General features: G+C 43.7%; 1 protein-coding gene across 1 annotated transcript in view; it reads left to right on the top strand.

Annotated features, from left to right (window-relative positions):
• LOC124805552 (neuropeptides capa receptor-like) overlaps positions 1-23,748 on the top strand; it is a 733,846-nt gene that overhangs the window by 696,250 nt on the left and 13,848 nt on the right. Inside the window, exon 4 of the mRNA XM_047266119.1 lies at positions 769-996. Coding sequence (XP_047122075.1) covers positions 769-996 — 228 coding nt within the window. The remainder of the gene's footprint in view (positions 1-768; positions 997-23,748) is intronic.

Raw genomic sequence — 23,748 nt, 5'->3', positions numbered from 1 at the left:
GCTGTTAGCAAAGGCACTCACAACAGTCGTCAGTTGCCATAGTCCATTAACGTCAAATTTAGCCGCGCTGTCCTAACGGGTACGTTCTTCGCACTCCCACATTGATTCCTGCGGTTATTTCACACAGTGTTGCTTATCTGTTAGCACTGACAACTCTACACAAACGGCCGCTGCTCTCGGTCGTTAAGTGGAGGCCGTCGGCCACTGCATTGTCAGGCTGAGAGGTGATGCCTGAACTTTGGTACTGTCGGCACACTCCTGACATTTTGGCTCTCGGAACATTGTATTCCCTAACTATTTCTGAAGTGAAATGTCCCATGCCTCTACCTTCAACTACCATTGCGCATTCAAAGTTAATTCCCGTCGTGCGCCCATAATCGAGTCAGAAACTGTTGTTGGGTTGTTTTGTGGGAAGAGACCAAACTGCGAGGTCATCCGTCTCGTCGGATCAGGAAGGAAGTCGGCCGTGCCCTTTCAAAGGAACCATCCCGGATCAATTTAGGGAAATCACGGAAAACCTAAATCAGGATGTCCGGACGCAGGATGGAACCGGCGTCCTCCCGAATGCGAGTCAGAAACTTTTCACATGAAGCACCTCAGTACAAGACACAGTTCAACCAAGCATTGACCTTTTACACCTTGTGCACGTGATACTACTGCCATCTCCCTAAGTGCATATCGCTATCCCCCGACTTTTGTCACTTCATTGTTGGCCATACATATCTATCGCGCAGCAGATAGTGTATTTCGTACCGGTGTGTGTTTCAGGTGCAGCAAGATGACGGGACCGTCGTGTGTGAAATGCTGCCGGAGTACCACGAGATCATGCGCGCCATCAACATCGTGGACAGCCTGGTCACGCTGATCCTGCCTGTGCTGCTCATTATCTTCATGAACGCGATGATAACGCGCAAGCTGGTACACTTCGGCCGGCGCTTCCGCCAGCAGTCGTCCTCTGGGACGGACGCCAGCCGCTCCGTGGAGGGAGTGGCAATGGTGGGCTCCAACCGGGGAGCGGCCAGCGGTGGCAGTGGTGGCGGCGGCGGCAGCGGCAGCGGCAGCGGCGGGGGCGGTGGGAGCGGCAGCAACAGCGGCGTCGGGGGTTCAGGAGGTGGAGGTGGCAGCAACCGCGTCTCCTGTGGCAGCCATGGGCGGGTAAGTCTGCACCTCTACATACGTGTGAGTGTTAGTGTGTGTGTGTTAGAGAGAGAAAACGTTTTGGTCGCCACGCGCGATGTTTCTTACTAATATAGAAAAGTGTCAATTTTCTTTCTCTCAGGGCGTAACTTTTCTTGGAAAGGTAAGTTCTTCGTCATGATAATCCTCTACGGGGATTCTCCCCCTTCCTCGACTGCCATTACTGTAAAGGATGTCGGTTGTAGTCTGTCGGTAAAGTGAAGAGTCAGCGAGCGAGTCCCGGCTCCGCCAACCCAGCTACGTCACAGGGCGCTCCTACAGGCTGTTTCACAACGCAGTACCGGCTCTGCCACGGCGCCCGCTTTAAATCTGTGGCGACGCCGTGTAGAGATACGTCTCGGCTGCGTTCATTTTTAGACAAATCCACTAAGAACATAATACAAAAAGCGATAGCTTCTTCCGAAACACAACATTATAGAGTAAATATTATTAACATAAGAACGGAAGCCAGGATTATACTACAAAGATAGAACCGAATGCCTGTTCATGTAAATGTATGTCCCTCTATTGCTATTCGTGAAACCAACCCCATATACTGCAATCCGTCTGTAGAATTTAAGGCCGGTTCTTCCTTTGTGTTTCTACCAAGAGGTAGAAGTTTTCTTTGAAGGACTGCATTGAAACTTAACAATTCTTGCAACACGAAGAGTGTTTAAAAAGTATGCAGAAATTTATAATTTTGTGTGTTGTACTAGTCCGATTTGCACTACTTCTTTGTCACTGTCTTTGTAAACATGCCTCTAAAGTATGTGTATAATGTTATTCATATTGGGTATTTACTCTGTTGTCAGCTGTCAGAAAGCTTACATGTGTTTTGGTAGCATCAACGATTATTTGTTTTGTATAAAATAAATTAAAGAATCTGTATTAAATTTTGCTATATGAATGGAGTAAAGTGTATGCAATTTTTAGAAATGGTAAATATTGCTTTTGGTGTGTTATGAGTAAATCAGAGGCAGACAAGTGGTATAAACATTTCAAAGCAGGCCTAAAAGGACAGCGGTTTTACAAGCATGGATGAGATTAAAAATGCATAATTAAGAGACGTATCAACTGTCCCGAAGAAACAGCTCCTGAAGTGTTTCGGGAATTGGAAAAAGCACTGGCATAAGTGTATAGCATGTATTGGGGAATATTTTGAAGAGGATAACATTGCTATAGATTAACAAATAAAGTTCTTACCAAAAAATAAAAATGAATATGTGAAGGCACCTCGAATGTCAGCTTTTTGCTTAGAAGTCCAGAATCGGTGTACATGTTTCGAAGGAAATTTCAGCAGTGTTTAGAATAGCTATTGCGCACATGTTTTAAGCAATATGTCTTAGAATCAGGTGAATAGTGACCGAGAGAGAGATTTGGTGTTCCATAGGCATCAAAGGTTTCACGTGATTTTGAAACTGTCTATAACGATGGGTTTCCTCCCAAAATTATTAGTTTTCCTTCGTGGCGATTCCAGTAAACCATGCGGCTTATTTTTCCGTTACTTACTTATGTGTCCTATTGGGTGAGGCTGATGTTTGCATAGATTTCAGCCCTTTAATTGGGACTGGTAATATCAGCCAACAGTTCTCTTTGGGTCGCCTCTTTAATACACGCTGTAATAACACTAGAGACAATCGAACGCTCGTTACTCCGCTAACACCTCCACTTCTTCGTATTCTGCCTATTTTTCTTGCAATGCTAGACGATTATCCATCACTTCCGGATATCGAAGTACATCAGTAAGTATACAAACTTAACTCATTGACACTGACAGCTAAGATCCCACGAACAGAAACGACATGTATCACTGCACGCCGATCTACACCGCTAGACCGATAACGGGCAACAGATTTTGGGTGCCCCTGTAGGCCGGTGGCAGCGTTCTTCCGGGAAAGGCCACTTCCCCACCAAAAGCGCTGCTCGCTTTTGAGTTTACAGACATAATCCTTGGGAGATGTCGACATAATGTCATCTTGGATCATGTCTTGCGTGTATTCCGGATATCTTACATCTGAAAAGCAAATGCAATTTAATCTGCACACACAATGTTGTGTCAATTCTCCAAGAGAATAAAGGAACATGTATGACATGCCACAAGCTTGTCTTGCGAGTAGAGGACAGCGTTGCATCTTGGTACAATTTACAGACTTTCGCCTCTATACACTGCCCAGTCATATTAGTGCGACCACCTGCCAAAAGCATTTTGTAGCGCGGAGTGCTACCAGACATGCTGGAAGAGAACCATTGAGGTCCTGGAAGCTGCCGACTGGGATGTTGATGCCGTCACAGTGCCGTGGTGAGCTGCGCTAGATTCCTCGTTTGAGAATCCGTGGCGTATACGGCTCAATCGTGGTGGTCCCACAGATTCTCGGCTGGCTTTAAATCCGCAGTGTTTGGTGGCCAGAGGAGTACGGTAAATACATTCTGATGCTCTATGAACCACGCACGTACACTACGAGCTGTGTGAAACGTTGCATTGTCCTGCTGGCAGACACCATCGTCCCTCAGAAAAACAAACTGCATACAGGGGAGGAACTGGTCCCCAAGGATAGAAGCATAGTTTTGTTGATCCAGTCTGTCTTCCAAAATGACGACATAACCTCGGGAATGCCGAGAAAACATTCCAAAGAACGTAACGTTCCCTCCTCTGCTCAGTACACTTCCGACGATTGTTACACTGTGCACATGTCCTATGGAGCACAAAGCGTGATTCATCGGAAAAGACCACCTGTCGCCACTCAGTGGACGTCAAATTGCGGCACTGGGGAGGTAGTTCCTGCCTTCGTCGCATGAACAGCAGCCAGCATGGGTGCATTAGCCACGCATCTGCTGTGGCAGCACATACACAGTAACATTCACTGAACAGTCGTTGAGGAGACACAGCTGGTAGCCCCTTGGTTCATCTGCGTGGTCAGTTGCACGTCTATTCGCCCGTTCACATCTCCATAGCCGTCATCCACCCCTGTCAACTATGGCTCGTGGAGCGCCAGAGTTGTCCTTGTGCTCGTTTCTGATAATACCATTTTGCCATGCACGTTATAGTCCAACCACGGCGGCACGCGAACAATTTCCAAACTTTGCCATTTCGAAGAAGCATCCACCCTTGGCCAGTAACCCAATGACCATGCCGTTCTGTGAGTCAGATAATTCGCTCCGTTTCCGCATAACGGCAACGGCTACACTGTTTTCCGTGCCTCACAACATGCTTTATACAGTATATTCTCCACTGCTGGTGCTGCCACCTCATGTCTGTGCGTGGCTATTGCACATTGATACCCAACATAATTTGTAGTCACGTTAATGTGACTTGGCCATGTACCAGTTTCATATATTTTCTTATTCGTTTTGTAAATGATGGCATTCACTGTTTACATACTGCAGTCTTTTTCTGAAATTACGAAAATTACTAGGGGAAAATAAGATTTTTCGAAATGTGAAACCTTGTTCTAAAGTGCGAACAAATATTTTATTGACATATAAAAGTATTGCTACCGAGAAAAAAACCATGTCATTACCGTATTTAGTTGTCTGTTACATTATTATGTTACTGCAGACTAATAATCAGTAAGTGAGATCAAACTAATCAGTAATATTATCAACAACGAGTTACAAGCTAAATACACTTTGAAATACAGACTATTGGAAATTAAAGCCAATATCCGTTTTCAAAACCGTGAAGACATGGAAGAAAGTCACCTCATCTGCAAGAATCTCATGTTCCGTGGTAAAAGACATTCTTGTGTTTCACGACACAGGATGGTGTACCGCCGACGAATTATGGCTAAATTGAACACGTATTATATACATGATTCTAAAATATGTAGAATTTTACTCGCCCTAGAAGTCTGTACCGGCAACGGCCTTACCGCAGTGGATACACCGGTTTCCGTGAGATCACCGAAGTTCAGCGCTGTCGGGCGTGGTCGGCACTTGTATGGGTGACCATCCAGGTCGCCATGCGCTATTGCCATTTTTCGGAGTGCGCTCAGCCTCGTGATGCCAATTGAGGAGCTACTCGACCGAATAGTAGCGGCTTTGGTCAAGAATACCAACATAACGACTGAGAGAGCGGTGTGCTGACCCCACGCCCCTCCTAACGGCATCCTCCATGAGGGTGACACGGCGGTCGGATGGTCCCGGTAGATCACTCGTGGCCTGAAGACGGAGTGCTTATAGAAGTCTGTACCCGTCTAATTAACAATATATTCCAAACATTGTTGATGTATTTTACAGCATTTAAATGTGTCGAACGCGAAATGTTTACAAGCGCTGCACAAGACGTTTTGAGCTTCATGTCTACAGACGCGTCCACACGGGAAGCGCCAAACCGCGAAGCGCCTTGCAAAGGCTCGCGGCACAGCAGCGCAGACCGGGACAGAACAGCTCCGAATGGAGTCGAGTGCTCTTCAGTGAGCAGCAGTGTTCCATTGTGTTAGAGCACGTGTCAGTAAAAAGAATGGAACACGACAAACACTCCAAACTGAACTTGGTTCATTGTTGCGTAGCTCGACGCAGAGCTGTGCGGTTTGACTTCCACGTAGGCCGCGCCGCGCTGCGCCGAAACTCTTTTCCTGGTTTAGTGCAGCGCAGCTGATGTGGACGCACCTTTACAGCAGTAAAACAGTAGCAGATGGCGAAAACAGAGTGAATTACCGACCAAAACACATCATGTGTTCCTAACTACACTGTCTTCTCAGGTACAACTCTCTCCTGCTACAGACCGCTGTCTACAGTGATACTATTATTCCCCGTGTGAATGGAATATGGATAGCGCCAAACCTGTCTCTGTTCAACATCTTTGACTTTCAAATTCCAATTTCTGATCGTTGAATGTGAACACAAGGGCTAAGTTTGAAAAGACGTAAGGTAACGGCCTGAGAAGTGAACTTTAGTCATCTGTCCCTCCTTACATAAATAGAGGGTGATTCATCGCCTCTAACACTGGGTTCTCTGCAACCCCTTGAGGTACCACTCGCAAGATCTTCATATTCTCCTCTCGCTACACTCCAACTATTCATCCAACAAAAAATTAACAGGACCTTTCTGTCGGAAATTTAATATAGTTAAATTTTGTATTGGGTTACGTTTTCTCTGGCGGCCGTAGATTTCGAGTTATTCAAGAAAAACATGGTTGAAGGTCACGTTTGTGTGTTATTCTCGAATAATTCGAAAACTAAGCTCTAGTGAAAACGCACCCCAGTACAAAATTTAACTACTCTAAATTTCCTACAAATACTCTGTTCATTTCTCCCATAGGACTAATAATTTTCATGTAGGAACCGAGAGAACATAAAAGCTGGCCGAGGTGGCCGAGCGGTTGTAGGCACTACAGTCTGGAACCGTGCGACCGCTACGGCCGCAGGTTCGAATCCTGCCTCGGGCATGGATGTGTGTAATGTCCTTAGGTTAGTTAGATTTAAGTAGACTTCAGGCATAAGAAGTCAGCCTCATTCTGCCAACGGCCTTGTCAAAGAGGACGGAGGAGCGGATAGAGGTTCAGGGCACTCTCTTGTCCTAGGGCAGGGAAATTGCCCCTAAAGGCGGAAGAATTAGCAATGATCAACGACATGAGGATGCAGAAGGCAATGGAAACCACTGCATTAAAGACACGTAACGTGTATCCACAGGACATGTGGCCTGTATTTGAAGAAGTGTCATGATGATCTCTCCATTGGCAAAAGATTCCGGAATAGTCCCCCATTCGGATCTCCGGGAGGGAACTGCCAAAGGGGAGGTTACCATGAGAAAAAGATTGAATAATCAACGAAAGGATAACGTTCTACGAGTCGGGGCGTGGAATGTCAGAAGCTTGAACGTGGTAGGGACACTAGAAAATCTGAAAAGGGAAATGCAAAGGCTCAATCTAGATATAGTGGGAGTCAGTGAAGTGAAGTGGAAGGAAGACAAGGATTTCTGGTCAGATGAGTATCGGGTAATATCAACAGCAGCAGAAAATGGTATAACAGGTGTAGGATTCGTTATGAATAGGAAGGTAGGGCAGAGGGTGTGTTACTGTGAACAGTTCAGTGACCGGGTTGTTCTAATCAGAATCAACAGCAGACCAACACCGACAACGATAGTTCGGGTATACATGCCGACGTCGCAAGCTGAAGATGAACAGATAGAGAAAGTGTATGAGGATATTGAAAGGGTAATGCAGTAAGTAAAGGGGGAGGAAAATCTAATAGTCATGGGCGACTGGAATGCAGTTGTAGGGGAAGGAGCAGAAGAAAAGGTTACAGGAGAATATGGGCTTGGGACAAGGAATGAAAGAGGAGAAAGACTAATTGAGTACTGTAACAAGTTTCAGCCAGTAATAGCGAATACCCTGTTCAAGAATCACAAGAGGAGGAGGTATACTTGGAAAAGGCCGGGAGATACGGGAAGATTTCAATTAGATTACATCATGGTCAGACAGAGATTCCGAAATCAGATACTGGATTGTCAGGCGTACCCAGGAGCAGAGATAGACTCAGATCACAATATAGTAGTGATGAAGAGTAGGCTGAAGTTCAAGACATTAGTCAGGAAGAATCAATACGCAAAGAAGTGGGATACGAAAGTACTAAGGAATGACGAGATACGTTTGCAGTTCTCTAACGCTATAGATGCAGCAATAAGGAATAGCGCAGTAGGCAGTACAGTTGAAGAGGAATGGACATCTCTAAAAAGGGCCATCACGGAAGTTGGGAAGGAAAACATAGGTACAAAGAAGGTAGCTGCGAAGAAACCATGGGTAACAGAAGAAATACTTCAGCTGATTGATGAAAGGAGGAAGTACAAACATGTTCCGGGAAAATCAGGAATACAGAAATACAAGTCGCTGAGGAATGAAATAAATAGGAAGTGCAGGGAAGCTAAGACGACATGGCTGCAGGAAAAATGTGAAGACATCGAAAAAGATATGAATGTCGGAAGGACAGACTCAGCATACAGGAAAGCCAAAACAACCTTTGGTGACATTAAAAGCAACGGTGGTAACATTAAGAGTGCAACGGGAATTCCGCTGTTAAATGCAGAGGAGAGAGCAGATAGGTGGAAAGAATACATTGAAAGCCGCTATGAGGGTGAAGATTTGTCTGATGTGATAGAAGAAGAAACAGGAGTCGATTTAGAAGAGATAAGGGATCCAGCATTAGAATCGGAATTTAAAAGAGCTTTGGAGGACTTACGGTCAAATAAGGCAGAAGGGATAGATAACATTCCATCAGAATTTCTAAAATCATTGGGGGAAGTGGCAACAAAACGACTGTTCACGTTGATGTGTAGAATATATGAGTCTGGCGATATACCATCTGACTTTCGGAAAAGCATCATCCACACAATTCCGAAGACGGCAAGGGCTGACAAGTGCGAGAATTATCGCACAATCAGCTTGACAGCTCATGCATCGAAGCTGCTTACAAGAATAATATACAGAAGAATGGAAAAGAAAATTGAGAATGCGCTAGGTGACGATCAGTTTAGCTTTAGGAAAAGTAAAGGGACGAGAGAGGCAATACTGACGTTACGGCTAATAATGGAAGCAAGGCTAAAGAAAAATCAAGACACTTTCATAGGATTTGTCGACCTGGAAAAAGCGTTCGACAATATAAAATGGTGCAAGCTGTTCGAGATTCTGAAAAAAGTAGGGGTAAGCTATAGGGAGAGACGGGTCATATACAATATGTACAACAACCAAGAGGGAATAATAAGATTGGACGATCAAGAACGAAGTGCTCGTATTAAGAAGGGTGTAAGACAAGGCTGTAGCCTTTCGCCCCTACTCTTCAATCTGTACATCGAAGAAGCAATGATGGGAATAAAAGAATGGTTCAGGAGTGGAATTAAAATACAAGGTGAAAGAATATCAATGATAGGATTCGCTGATGACATTGCTATCCTGAGTGAAAGTGAAGAAGAATTAAATGATCTGCTGAACGGAATGAACAGTCTAATGAGTACACAGTATGGTTTGAGAGTAAATCGGAGAAAGACGAAGGTAATGAGAAGTAGTAGAAATGCGGACAGCGAGGAACTTAACATCAGAATTGATGGTCACGAAGTCAATGAAGTTAAGGAATTCTGCTACCTAGGCAGTAAAATAACCAATGACGGACGGAGCAAGGAGGACATCAAAAGCGGACTCGCTATGGCAAAAAAGGCATTTCTGGCCAAGAGGTCTACTAATATCAAATACCGGCCTTAATTTGAGGAAGAAATTTCTGAGGATGTACGTCTGGAGTACAGCATTGTATGGTAGTGAAACATGGACAGTGGGAAAACCGGAACAGAAGAGAATCGAAGCATTTGAGATGTGGTGCTATAGACGAAGGTTGAAAATTGAGTGGACTGATAAGGTAAGGAGTGAAGAGGTTCTACACAGAATCGGAGAGGAAAGGAATATATGGAAAACACTGATAAGGAGAAGGGACAGGATGATGGGACATCTGCTAAGACATGGGGGAATGACTTCCACGGTACTAGAGGGAGCTGTAGAGGGCAAGAACTGTAAAGGAAGACACAGATTGAAATACGTCAAGCAAATAATTGAGGACGTAGGTTGCAAGTGCTACTCTGAGATGAAGAGCTTAGCACAGGAAAGTAATTCGTGGCGGGCCGCATCAAACCAGTCAGTAGACTGATGACCAAAAAAAAAAAAAGTTCCAGGGGACTGATGACCTCAGAAGAAGTTATGTCCCATAGTGCTCAGAGCCATTTGAACCATTTTAGAACATGAAAATCTTATGAGTGGTATTTGAAGGCAATGCGGGTTGGATAATACCAAGTGGCAGGGGCAGCTGAATCACCTTGTATAATGACACTTTATTCAGAAAATGAGATACCCACAGCGCGAAACAGTGCGACCTCATCCAGGAGATAATGGAACTGCTTTATAACACACGCAATACATAGCAGGACGTGTGAAGTGCTGGGGTGGTTAGTGCACTGGACTCACATTTGTAAGGACTGGAGCTGCCTAATGTAGCATTTTATGTTTTTCCTGAATCAATCGAGACGAAAATTTGCGTGCCCCCCTCCCTCCCCCTCTCCAACGAAAAACGCACCCTGTTTTATCTTTTCCTCCATCTCCAATGAGCAATAATCTTAGTAACTAAGCGCTAATGCTTCTTCCTTCTCACACATAATAGCCGGGTGTGTAGATAAAACGTTCATTAAAAAAGTGCCAGTGAATACTCTCAGTCTCAAAAAAACTTTTGTGAATTGACAACTGAATGTAGGACCGGGGTTCGAGACCAGCTCCCTATTTATGTGGACAGTCCACATTTTCGGTAATCGTGGACAGAGCACGGATCGACTCATATTTTGAACTTGTCAATTATTTTCACCCTTAGATTACAAGTTCATCTGATAGGCAGCCGGTCTGTTGCCACTAGGAGAATGGAGAATGAACACAACAGAGATTTATCTTAATCACTGTCTCGATGGATTTTCTCTGTTGATATATCGGACTCATTAGCACAAAAGTGATGGGGAGCAATTGTAAAGAAGAAAGTTTAAATCAGTTCAGTAGGCTTGCATGTACAGAACTTTCTGTCGTTGGCAATACACGGAAGATAGTGATATGGGGTATAAACACAGAGACGTCACTCGCAGCGTATACACCACCAACAAGTAGAAAACTGTCACCTCTGTCCTATAAATTTGGGTCCAGCAAGAATACCACGAGGTGCGTTCAATAAGTAATGCAACACTTTTTTTCTCTGCCAGTTTCTGTTGAAGAAATGCGGAATTTGTTGTGAGACATTTTGGAATATTCCCGCTTCAGCCCCAATAGTTTCATAAAGCTTTGACAGACGGCGCTGTACGTAGCCATCAAAATGGCATCTGCAATGGATGTACGTTCTGGGTAGAGAGTAGTCATAGAGTTTGTTTTGGCGGAAAACCAGAGCATCGCATCAATTCATAGGAGCTTGCAGAATGTCTAGGAACACGTGGCATCGAAACAAAAGCACGCTCAGCCGATGAGCGAGGAGTTTGTCATCATCGCATCTAGATCGCGCAGACCGGTCCGATCTCCTCCGTTCCAGCCGGCCGCTTACAACCTTCAGGAAATTGAAGAAACGACTTCAGCGTGTACTTCGCCATAAAAATGCGAACGAACTTCTCCTTCTCTGTGAGAACACGTAGATCTGCGCACCCGACAGGAGTTCACAATACTTCATTGGACTGTCCTTCCTCATCCACCCCACAGCCCGGATCTCGTACCTTACGATTTCCATCTATTTGGCCAATGAAGGATGTAATCCGTGGGAACCAGTGTGTGATGATGGGAGCATATGCAGTAAGATACTGACTCCAACTTCGACCACTAGAGTGGCACCATGCCGACATACGGCTGCTCCAAGTAAGATGGTGTTAGCCCATAGCATTATGTTATTAGCTTATGTTATTAGATTATATTAGGTTATGTTATTAGATTATGTTGAAAAACAGGATTTTACAGTGAAAAGAGTGGGGAATAATACGGTGTACTGGAATCATGTAAAGAATCAATCTGCTTCCAGAAAAAAAAGTGTTGCATTACTTTTTGAACGCCCCTCGTAGTACGAAATAGCAGCCGAGGGCACCTTCAGAGTCACAGATAGCGCAATGACCAAATTCTGTAGTCTGTCTTCCCGCCATTGATACTGATAATGCTCCGAAGCAGTGACGGCTAACTTCACGTTTCAGTTTTTGTTACTGACTGTGGTGCCGTATTGGCTATGCACCAGGTTACTGATATTAATTTTTATTAACGTTTCTCATAGCGTGTTTCCTCCGGCAGAAAAGTCTGTATGTTTCGGGGTGCTGAATCCGAATTTCATGTTTGCTGCCTTGTATGAGGTTGGCTTCGTAACGAAAAACGCAAAAATTTTAAAATGTTAGCATTTTCCCCTCTTTCTCGTTTATATTTTGAAAACAATGCGTTTTCCGAAGGTGACCACTCCCTACAAAATTAACATAGACAAGATTTCCTAGAAGAAGCATTACCCATATTTGATTTTCTTACGAGCGGTATTGGTTCTAGAACGCGTTGAAAAGCAACGAATTTTCGGCCCTTTTGCAAAAACGTCAAAGTCACCCACTCACACTCCATACAGCAGAGTGAATGTTTCTACTCCAACATCAACGACAGTTTTGAGGCCAAGCAGCTGAAGTAACAGAAGTTATTAATTCGTGTAATATTTTGCATCATTATGTGTCGTTACTAATCAGGTTTTCTCTATCATCGCATTAATCATTGAATTACATTTCTTTAAATTAAAGAAGAGTGACGTCTCACTTTTGAGCCCGAACCTTCAACAGCCCCTGACACTTTGCCTTGGCTACCATTGCCCCCTGGACCTACTAGCGCCAAAGAAACATTGCCCAGGTCACCGGCAGCCAAACGGAGACGCGTAAAGAAAACGTTCAAATATGTGTGAAACCTTATGGGACTTAACTGCTAAGGTCATCAGTCCCTGAACTTAGACACACACACCCATGCCCGAGGGAGGACTCGAACCTTCGCTGGGACCAGCCTCACAGTCCATGACTGCAGCGCCTGAGACCGCTCGGCTAATACCACGCGGCGGAGACGCGTAAAAAACTGAGCACGTGACATCAGTATAGGCATTTTTTCATACCTCCATAGTTCACTATACAAAATACATGCCCACTCGCAGTGACGACTCAGTCGTGGGCTCGACATCCACTCATTTCATGACACATGTACATGAGTACACACGGATTTCATATTCACCTTTCTGTTCGGTTTCACATGCCGAATATGATGTTTTTACGATTTCTTAAGGTTTTTATTAAACACTTAAAACAACCTCTTTTGAGGGTAATAAAGAGAAGGTATAGGTCCGACGAGAGACAGGACGAAAATGTCGTTTGACTGTAGGGTACAGAACGCATTTTTCGAAATTTTCACTTTCCTCTTTCCCCTCTTGTGAGAAAAATAGGTTTTATATACGTATCGTATAAGAAATTTAGGGTAGTTCCATGTGCTATGGGCTTTGGTTGATACCAAGTATATTTTTCGAGCTGTCTGGCATGGGATGGCAGCTTGGTTGGCAGCCCTGACGCTGGCTACGAGCGCTTTTCGCTTGCTGTGTTACGAGATAAGTAATTTAGCTAGTAATATTTTTTTACTGTATATTCTATAGTAGTTACGTGCGTTAGTGTCAGATAGACTTGATAAATTGAAGGTTTTAGTTTTTATTTGCGTCTGAATAAGGACAGCGAAGTTTCTGTTTACGACAGTTTCGCGTGTACGCAAACGTCAGTTTACCTTCTTAACTGATCTTAAATACGCGGGACTATCAATTAAGTCAGTGTAAGCAATACTCAGTATTTACGTTTATTAGTGTCATTTAGAGTCGATACATTGAAGGTAGCAGTTTTTATAGTTTTATTAGGTCATTTTCCCGTGTACGTAAACGTTTGTTTACATTATAAATACGAGGGACAATCAATAGGTGTAGCTTACCGTAGGTTACTGTTTAATTCTTCAATAATATTCACTAGACAGCCTCTAGCAGTTCACTGTTTTTCTTTTTTTAGTATTCACTAGATAGCACCTAGCAGGAAAATAAGCACCAGATATAGCTTCTAGCATACATTTTTATTATTTTTCATTGTTGAGTGTCCTTTCCGCCAACTAGTGTTTAGCTGTTAACCTTGTGTGGCGGCAGGTATCCTTAAGTTTCTTATAGTAAATCACATATTAACGAGATGGATAGGGACTGTGTCTGTTGTGTGCGGATGCAGGAGGAGTTGGCCACAGTCCAAACGCAGCTGGGAAGTTTTGTTGACCACAGTCAACAGGTCCCAGAGAGCCACATTGAGGTGCGGTGGGATGTGGAGTGCCTGGGGTAGCCTCTGCTGAACTTGATGTGGAGGGGGAGATGTCACAGCTCTCTATCACTGAGCCGACCTCAGGTGCGACTGAGCCATCTGGCCCACTCTCACCTCAGTGTAGGTGGCGGGCTGTGTCGAGGTCTCAAACCTCAATGCGAACTCTGTGTGGGGGACGCAGGCTCCTCCCAAATCCCATGTACTCTGCTAATAGATTCAGTGTGCTATCTGATGCTGGGGGGAGAGGCTGAGCCGGATCAGAATGCACCTTCTCCCAGGACAGTGGCCACTCCTTCAGCAAGGTCTGGACAGGCATGTGGGGGTAGGGGTTTTTAAGTTATTGGGAGCTCCATTGTTAAGCGGGTCATGGAGCACCTCAGGAACATAGCGGCTACGGCGGGGAAGAAGTCCAACGTTCACTCAGAGTGCTTGCCGGGTGGCCTTGTCCGGAATGGGGAAGAGACTCTTTCTGCGGCTGTCCTGCGTGCGGGGTGCAGCCGGCTGCAGATTATTGTACACGTTGCAGATTGCTGTGCATGATATACAACAGGCTCTAGATACCGGTACCCAGGTTGATGCCATATTCGACTTTCGAAAGAAGTTCGACTCAGTTCCGCACTGTCGCTTGCTCCAAAAAGTGCGCACTTATGGTCTATCGGATGACATATGCGGATGGATAGAAAGTTTTCTAACAGACAGAGAGCAGTACGTCGTCCTGAATGGGGTGACTTCAACAGAAACAAGCATAACTTCAGGTGTACCCCAGGGTAGCGTAATAGGTCCGCTGCTTTTAACGATTTACATAAACAATCTAGTTGATGGTGCATTAGACTGTTTGCCGATGATGCTGTAGTCTACAGGAAAGTGGTATCATACGAAAGTTGTGAACAAATCAATGAAAATTTGCAGAAAATAAATGCGTGGTGTGATGACTGGGAGTTATCTCTCAATAGTAGTAAGTGTAATCTACTGAGCATAACAAAGCGAAAATCCCCATTAATGTACGGAAACAAAATAAATGCCCAGTCTTTGGAAGCGGTAACATCCGTCAAGTATTTGGGTGCGACTGTTAGAAATGAGCTCAAATGGAACCATCAGACTACACAAGTAACGGGTAATGCGAACTCTAGATTGCAGTTTATTGGTAGAATCCTGGAGCGATGCAGTCCTTCAACAAAGGAAATTGCTTACAATACTTTAGTTCGTCCAGTCTTAGAGTATTGTTCGTCTGTATGGGACCGTTACCAGTTGGATCCGATTCAAGAGATTTAGGAGGTACAAAGAAGAGCGGCAAGATTCGTGACTGGTACATTTAGCCATCGCGAGAGCGTTGCAAATCTCATAGAAAGTTTGAAGTGGGACACACTTGCAGGTAGACGACGCGCGAAACGGAAGAGGCTGCGCACTAAATTCCAAAATCCGATCTTCGCCGATGATTTAGAGCAAATATTATTACCACCAGCTTTCAAATCGCGCAATGATCACCATTCAAAGGTAAGGAAAATTAGAGCTCTTACCGAGGCGTTCAGACAGTCGTTTTTCCCTCGCGCTTTCCGCGAGTGGAACAGAGGAGGAGGGGGGGGGGGGGGGAGGGACAAATCTGACTTTGGCACAAATAGTGCCCGCCGCCACAAACCCTGCTTGATGGCTAGCGGTGTATATATGTAGATATGTAGGTTAGGTGTTTTGACGTTTACGCAGAAGGGCAAAAAATTCGCTGCTTTCAGCTCATCAAAAATCAGACCTGAGTAGTGCATTTTGTAGGAGATTGTATACTTTAATTTTGTAGAGAGTGGTCAGCTTCCGAAAACACGTTATTTTCAAAATATAAACGAGAAATTGTAGGTTTTTTGCGATATTCGTTGTTAGCCGACCCCCTACATGGCAGCAAATATGAAATTCTGATTCAGCAGTCCAAAAAACATACAGAACCACTAAGAAAAAACTTTCGCGATTTTGTTACGAAGACAACCGTTTTGAACACTATTTGAGTGGACTATAAGTTCTTTTACACATTTAAGTACACTGGATGTTACGGAAGGACGTGGGCATAAGTTAGGCCTTGGTAAAATGCTCCTCTCCGAAAGCAAAATAACACTTAAACGTACGCTCTGTTTCCAGCAGTACACCGACACAGGTATACGTTAGAACGCGATATTGTGGACCAGAAAAGAAAAATGTAATTTAAACAGACATTTATTTTCTAGACTGTGCCGATACAGTTATTTCGTACTGTAATGTTGCATTTGCGGAGATAATTTTGTTGTGTCTGTTACGATTCTCATTCCGGTACCACCACTGGTACCCTACCATCGTTACACAAAATTACTACAAGTAAAAAAAGAATTAAAAACTTTGAGGCTCAATCAGGTACACTGAACTATCAGTTAGTACAACGATATTATTATGTTGTATATTGTAGTTCAAGTCCATTATTAGGAGTCCAGCCCGTGTATCGCAGTTAAAATGCGGCACCAATATTTATAACAGTTGCAGCACTACCAACATACTAAAAACTGTTGAGAATTATTCAAGTCATTATTCGATGAAACAACACCCCCATATAACAATGGAATTGCTCTCGCACACTATGACATAAGTTGGAATACAGCATCTAGTTTTCTAAACACTGATTAGCTCACTTGATGTGACACTAGATGACTGATTTATCTGTTTTAGTTAGCCATTCTGTTAAAAAATACACCCAAAGTTATGCAATCCGTAAACCATTACTTTAAATCTACGATGATACAAATTTCTCTAAACTCATTCTTTACTAGACTTACTTCACTTTCTAAACTATAGCCGAAATGATTGAACATATGGCGCAATATAAGACTACCCTATCAGACGAAGTTAAAATAGGAAGGCCAGTTTGAGACCCAGTTTCGAACAGTTAAGCTACAGTAACGCAAGGGTATTGTAGTGATAATGACTAAGTTTGTTCACAATCTAAGACGTCATATTAATATGACATCAAATTAATATGCCTTAAAAGAGAATATCAAATATGTTCTTCCGCTTTGACAAAGCACATAGATTTAAATTATGTACAAAAGTTAACAAAATGCTCTTCCTTCTGTGTACGAGTGACTTATTTCTTCATTCTACTCCCTTCGCTCACAATAAAATTTTTAAATACTGCGACTGTTCTGAAATAGCGTAGCTAGTTTCGCGCCAATAATACACCTGTGTTAATTTCAAAGTTGTATTATTTTTATTCTATCGTTATGTTTGCGAACCTTGAACATTATATCTACCCCAGCGCATCAAGAGCTTCCAAATCAGGTTCCGCGGAATAATAAGTTAATTAACGCTTTCAAATAAGTACAACTAGCTACGTCCTTATGGCGAGAGTAATTTCACTTCTGGGAATTTTAAAACCACGAAACACAGTTAAATAACACAGTAGATGTATTACATTAATGCGTTGATACTTCACAGCAATTCCGAGGAAAGCAGTTAGAGGGCTCTTTGTAACGTGAATAGTGTGTGTATATAGCGATTTCCCTTTCATAATGTTGCCTGAATTATTCGGTTTCTGGCAAATTGACTGAACCGTACCCACATCGTACATTTAGTGAATTGGTTTTCGATATCTTGACTGCTTTAATAGCGCGCAGCTACTTCATAAACTGTGGTAGACAAGACTGTTCACGCTGAGATCGATGTGTGTCAAGAGTGGCACATAAGTCAGAAGAGAGTACGTGTTCCGGATTTCCTGCAGACGCAGATCTGCTGCGTTTCGCATAACAGGAGGGTCGCAGCGTACGAGTGAATGGTGCGGCAACTGCGACCGAACTCCGAATTTCAAGTACGCTAGCCAGTGCGGTTTTTGTGGTCAAAACGTTTAAACTGAACACACAATCGAACTGAAATTCTGGCGATGTGTGGTCCAAATGCAAAGTCGCTTCCAGCTGTAGCGGAGTTGTGACAACAATGTGACCAAAGTGGTACAGACGTGGATGATACTGATTCCGAACGCCAGAACTTGCCACCTGCGATTCCCATCTTTTCCGGCAAGCGCAGAGAGAGTTTCCCAACGATTAAGAGGTTCACACACAGTGGTTCTCGAAGGATTGCGTGAACAAGGATTGGATTTTTGCTGTCGGGGAACTAAATGACTGGTAGAGCGTTCCGGCTGTTGTTTACAGAGACTTAGTAATTACGTTTGAAAACAATATCACTTATCTGTGTCATATTGAAGTGTAATGCGCCATTCAGTAAAACTTAGCCTGCCATAATAATGTTTAACTTACTTTTTGAAAATTTATGTCGCAGTTGATAAGGAAATGACGTGTTGGAACTCATTGACCAGTCCATCGTCAATAGGTGTGGCGATACGTTGGTAGCCTCCTCGTCGATACTCTCTTCACACCCGTTGCCAGTGAAGAATAAGTAGACAGCGTCAATGACGTCACCTATTTTTCATGTGAATTGTGGAACATGTAGTAGCCGTTCACATGCATTATCTCTGAGCGGCTTCCAACAACCAGCTGTTCTTTTTCACAAATGACTTACGTGAACACCTATTTAGCGCAGCAACTGAAGACCTCGGTGCGATATGGGGATAACACCACCTTTTCCCACAACGTATACCAGGTCCTGGAAGCCTTAGAATCGTATCCGATTATCACTTCGGTGGGAGAAAGGGATAATACTGTAGATATCTCTGTTTTGCGCTGAACGTACTCGATCCAGTCATATTAGTCTATGTAACTTGTCGGATTTGTAAAATGTGAGTTTTCCTTTTTTATCTCCGAGGACTTCAATGACTGTTATTGAACAGATGTATTCTTCATAATGTGACACTGAATGTGTAACGATTGTGAATCTTTCGAATGTGAGATTATTTTAAATCATCGGTCAGAGTCGTAATCTTAGAATGTCACGCAAGTTTTCAAATATTACCTTTTGAGTAATTATTAAACACGTCACGTTACCTGTCCTAAACGTTGGCTAGAACACATAAATTTTCTCGATGAGTAATTTTATGATTAACAACTTTAACATTTGGACGATTGTGATACACTCTTATTCATCAGTTTCCTTATTGTTAAACAGTAATTACAAGACTTCAATTAAAACATGGAACCTGTCCTCGAATTTTTGCAGTTGCTCACCTCAAAAGTAAGTGCTTGTTAAAGCGAGTAAACTTTTGTCGGTAAAAAAGGTCTATTGGTATCGACACTCAAATGAAAAAAAGTTGATGCAACCACAGCTGTGTATGGATAAGAAACAAGAACCACAGAATACCTGGAGAAGAAGAAACTGAACACTTTTTGTAATATGGTGATATAGAAGGATGTTAAAGAAATAAAGGAACAATAAAGTACAAAATGAAGAAGTACTGAAATTAACAGATAAGGAAAGAAGTCTGTGGATGGCTCTTACCATACAGGTTAGTGAGACATTTGGTACCACAGTTCACAGTAAATTTGATATTGTGAGGAGAAGGAAAGAAGAAAAAATTACAAAAGTACAAATATGAGCATTAAAACAGAAGAAATACTAGTGGAAAACAGACTTCGTGCACTAATAATACTGTTGGAATGCAGGGCAATATTTTTCCATTATATACATAATTCTGTGACTATTACTTCACTTGGACGCAAAGTTTCTCGCTCGTGAACATCGTGGCTCCAGAGCTGAGAATCTGGCGAATCTAACAGTGATGCTCCAAGTTTAGACATGACTGGTCAAATATTTTCCTTATTGGGAAGAAAATTTGGTACGTTCACTCTCGTGGAAACAAGCTAGAGTTAAATTGGAGAACTAATGCCTTCCGTTTGTACACTAAGACAAAAAGAAAAAGTCGCACCACGAAGGAAATATCAGAATAGTACGGAAATCGGTAGGCGTGATGTTGATGTACAGACAAACAAATAACATCATTTTCACAAAAATTGGATGATATATTCAAGAGAACGTCCTGTAAGTATGCTGTTTAGGTTTTTATGTTGGTAACGCCACGTAGCGATCTGTATGAAAATCACTGACTGTCCTGTGTGCAGTCTGCGGCTGGTTGGCATTGTTGGAATATTCACTACTGTAGTGCTGGGCAGTTGCATGTGAACAGTGCGTAGCGTTGTGCAGTTGGAGTGGTGGTGGTGGTTAGTGTTTAACGTCCCGTCGACAACGAGGTCATTAGAGACGGAGCGCAAGCTCGGGCTAGGGAAGGATTGGGAAGGAAATCGGCCGTGCCCTTTCAAAGGAACCATCCCGGCATTTGCCTGAAACGATTTAGGGAAATCACGGAAAACCTAAATCAGGATGGCCGGAGACTGGATTGAACCGTCGTCCTCCCGAATGCGAGTCCAGTGTGCTAACCACTGCGCCACCTCGCTCGGTGTGTGCAGTTGGAGGTGAGCCGCCAGCGGTGGTGGATGTGGGGAGAGAGATGGCGGAGTTTTGAGCGCGGACGATGTGGACATGTGTCCATCAGAAAAAGGAAATTTGTAAGACTGGATGTCATGAACACCATTAAGGTAAATACATTGTTTGTTCTCTGTAAAAACCTTTCATTTGCTGACTATGCCTACTAGTAGTCAGTGCCTTCAGTAGTTAGAATCTTTCATTTAGGTGGCAGTATTGGCGCTCGCTGTATTCCAGTAGTTCGAGTAAAGAAGATTTTTGTGAGGTAAGTGATTCATGAAAGGTATAGGTTATTGTTAGTCAGGGCCATTCTTTTGTAGGCATTATTGAAAGTCAGACTGCGCTGCGCTAAAAGTATTATGTGTGATTTTAGTGATGGTCAGAATAAGTAAAGAGAAAACTGAGTACGTTGCGGTTTGCTCAGCTGTTTGAAAATCAAAGCCAATAATGTGTTGACCCGTTACTGGCAAGCAGTTACTCCGCTTAGCATTGACTAGTAGACTTGTTGGACGCCTTCCTGTGAGATATCGTGCCAAATTATGTCCAACTTGCGCGTTAGACCGTCGAAATCCCGATTTAGTTGCAAGACCCTGCCCATAATGCTGCACACTTTCTCAATAGGGGAAAGATCCAGCGACATTGTTGGCCAGCATAGGTTTTGGTAACCACGAAGACAAGCAGTAGAACTCTCGTCATGTGCGAGCGGGCATTATCTTGCTGAAATGTAAGCGCAGGAAGGTTTGCCACGAAGGACAACAAACCGTGGCGGAGAATATCGTCCATGCACCGCTGTGCTGTAAGGATGCTGCAGATGACATCCAAAAGGGTCTGAAGATGAAAAGGAATGTAAACACCGTCCACCACTCCTGTCTCTCGGGCTGTTTGGCGACCGCCAGTCAGGTTGGTATTCCACTGCTGTCCGGGAAGTCTTCAGACACGCCATCGCTGGTCATCGGGGCTCAGTTCTAAACGGGACTTGTCACTAAAGACACTCAAGTCAATGAGATTCCAGGACGAAGAAGTGTCTGGAGGCGTTTCGGATACCGAGGAGAGGCTAGCCTCACTGTCGCCCACCAGGCAGCTTGACAACCAGGAGTGAAGGTGTCGTCCCATTTTATTTCATAGCAGGAACCTTTTGGTTGTCACACGCGGCACCATTGCAGCACAGTGGTAAGTCGACGATGTTCTACGCCCCGATTTGTTGCCCTTTATTGCAAGCCATCCTGGGTTTACGTTTCAGCAAGATAATGCCCGCCCACGCACGGCGAGTGATTCTACTACTTGTCTTTGTGCTTGCCACGCTGTAACTTGGCCAGCAACCTCTCCGGGTCTCTCCTCAATTCAGAATGTCGGGAGCATTATTGGCAGGGCCCTCGAACCAGCTCAGGATTTTGACGATCCAACGAACCAGTTGGACAGATTTTGGCATGAAATGCCACAGGACATCCAACAACTGTGTCAACCAGTGCCAAGCCGAATAACCGCTTCCATAAGTGTCAGAGGTGCACCGATGCAGGCCGTAGTGGCCGAGCGGTTCTAGGCGCTACAGTCCGGAACCGCGCGGCCGCTACGGTCGCAGGTTCGCATCCTGCCTCGGGCATGGACGTGTATGATTTCCTTAGGGTAGTTAGGTTTAAGTAGTTCTAAGTTCTAGGGGACTGATGACCTCATAAGTTAAGTCCCATAGTGCTCAGAGCCATTTGAACCATGTTTTTGCACTAATGCGTCATTGACTTTCTCAGTTCGAGAGGTTCTTCCACTTGAATAAATCATCAAATTTTATTAGAATTGTTATCATTTGTTTGTTTGTACGTGTACATCACATTTACCGATTTCCGTCCCATTCGGATAATTCATTCGGGATGTGTTGCTTTTTTTGTAAAAAGAAATCTGATTGTTTATTTGTAAAATACTGGTTGCTAATCATATCTACCACTCCAATAGTTCTGTGGAATGATACACTGGTTATGATTAACTAATTTCTCAACATTTGCCATCATTTTGTGTCCCAAAAACAGTGTTCTGAAAAAGACCAGCAGTCTTTATTCTACAAGCAGAACAAAAATCTTCTGCTCACACTGGATATAGCTCCTGTATGAAATAGTTTGCATGCAGAATAATTTGGCCTATTGTAACTGCATGGCAGAAGAGGGCTAAGGTCAGTGGTGAGGATCCCATTGTAAAGCGGTCACCGTGTAGCATCTGAGGTACAGTTCTATAGCTCAGTCCACAACAGAAACATCTCTCCTACCCACAACTTGATATTAACAGGTGAGTTCAACAGGACCATCAGAGTAAACAGAGTATCTAAAAATAAATTGTCACCTAAACAACCACTGGAAAACCAGTTCGACCAGAATAAAATATTATGAAACATAAAACCACTAAGAAAAGTAGTGAAGTAGTCGGTGTTGCTTTTAAGTTACTCACGATGTAAAATAACGAACAGGGTCTACAGGGGAACTATGTGTGAACACCCGATAGCATATCCAGTAATCAGTGCGATCAGAAGGTTTCCGTCAGAGGACGCTGCTGCAGCGTACATTTAATGTAATGCGACTTCGATTTTGGTGTATAACCACCGTCCTCTGGGGAAGGAATTGACGTCCATGCGGTAAGTGCGGTATCGTGAACTAAGCCGACTTCATTACCAAACGCGTTCCAAAACATGACCGTTGTGCTGTTGTTCTTAAGTAGGCTTCCTGAGGACAAATACCGGTAGACACCCATTGGAGAATGCGGAATGTGTGTGGGGCAGCATGTCCATCGAATATCACCGTAGTGGAACAGTGCGTCAAGGGGTGCTGCCGCTTCATGATAGCGAACGTCCCTTATGAGAATTGTTGTAGCGCAAATGTTACGCCAAATGAACTGCGAGACACTCAAGCTCTCGTCCTATAGACGTGATCTCTCCCCAAGCGATTATCAGGCCTTCGATCCTTAAAAGACGGCCCTGAAAAGTCGACGATTCCTGACGAACGATGTCATACTGCAAGCAGTGGCGGACTTCTTCGCATAGCAGGACACAGGGTTTTACCAAAAGGGTATCTTAAACCTGGTGTGTTGGTGGGCTGATTGCCTCCATGCTGATGGGGATTTTCCCTGACTGGCATACCGATTCTGATCTGTTATGCCTTCGAATGGATACTTTTTAATCGTCCCTCATATTATTTAAACATAAAACTTAACTGCTTGCTTCTTCAGCTACCGTTCCGAGTTAAAAAACTTCTTGTGAAAATAACTTTTTGCAATTGAATGTGACGTCAGTCTATGTAAAGCACCAATTACGCCCTGTGTACTCGCTCCTCTGTGTTACCACAAATTTCACATGGCTGCGCACGTTTGTACTGTGAATCCAGGACGAGT

Source organism: Schistocerca piceifrons, chromosome 7 (assembly GCF_021461385.2).
Source record: "Schistocerca piceifrons isolate TAMUIC-IGC-003096 chromosome 7, iqSchPice1.1, whole genome shotgun sequence".
Lineage (NCBI taxonomy): Eukaryota > Metazoa > Arthropoda > Insecta > Orthoptera > Acrididae > Schistocerca > Schistocerca piceifrons.
Note: the sequence above shows the minus strand (reverse complement) of the source record. Positions and strands in the feature narration are given on the sequence as shown.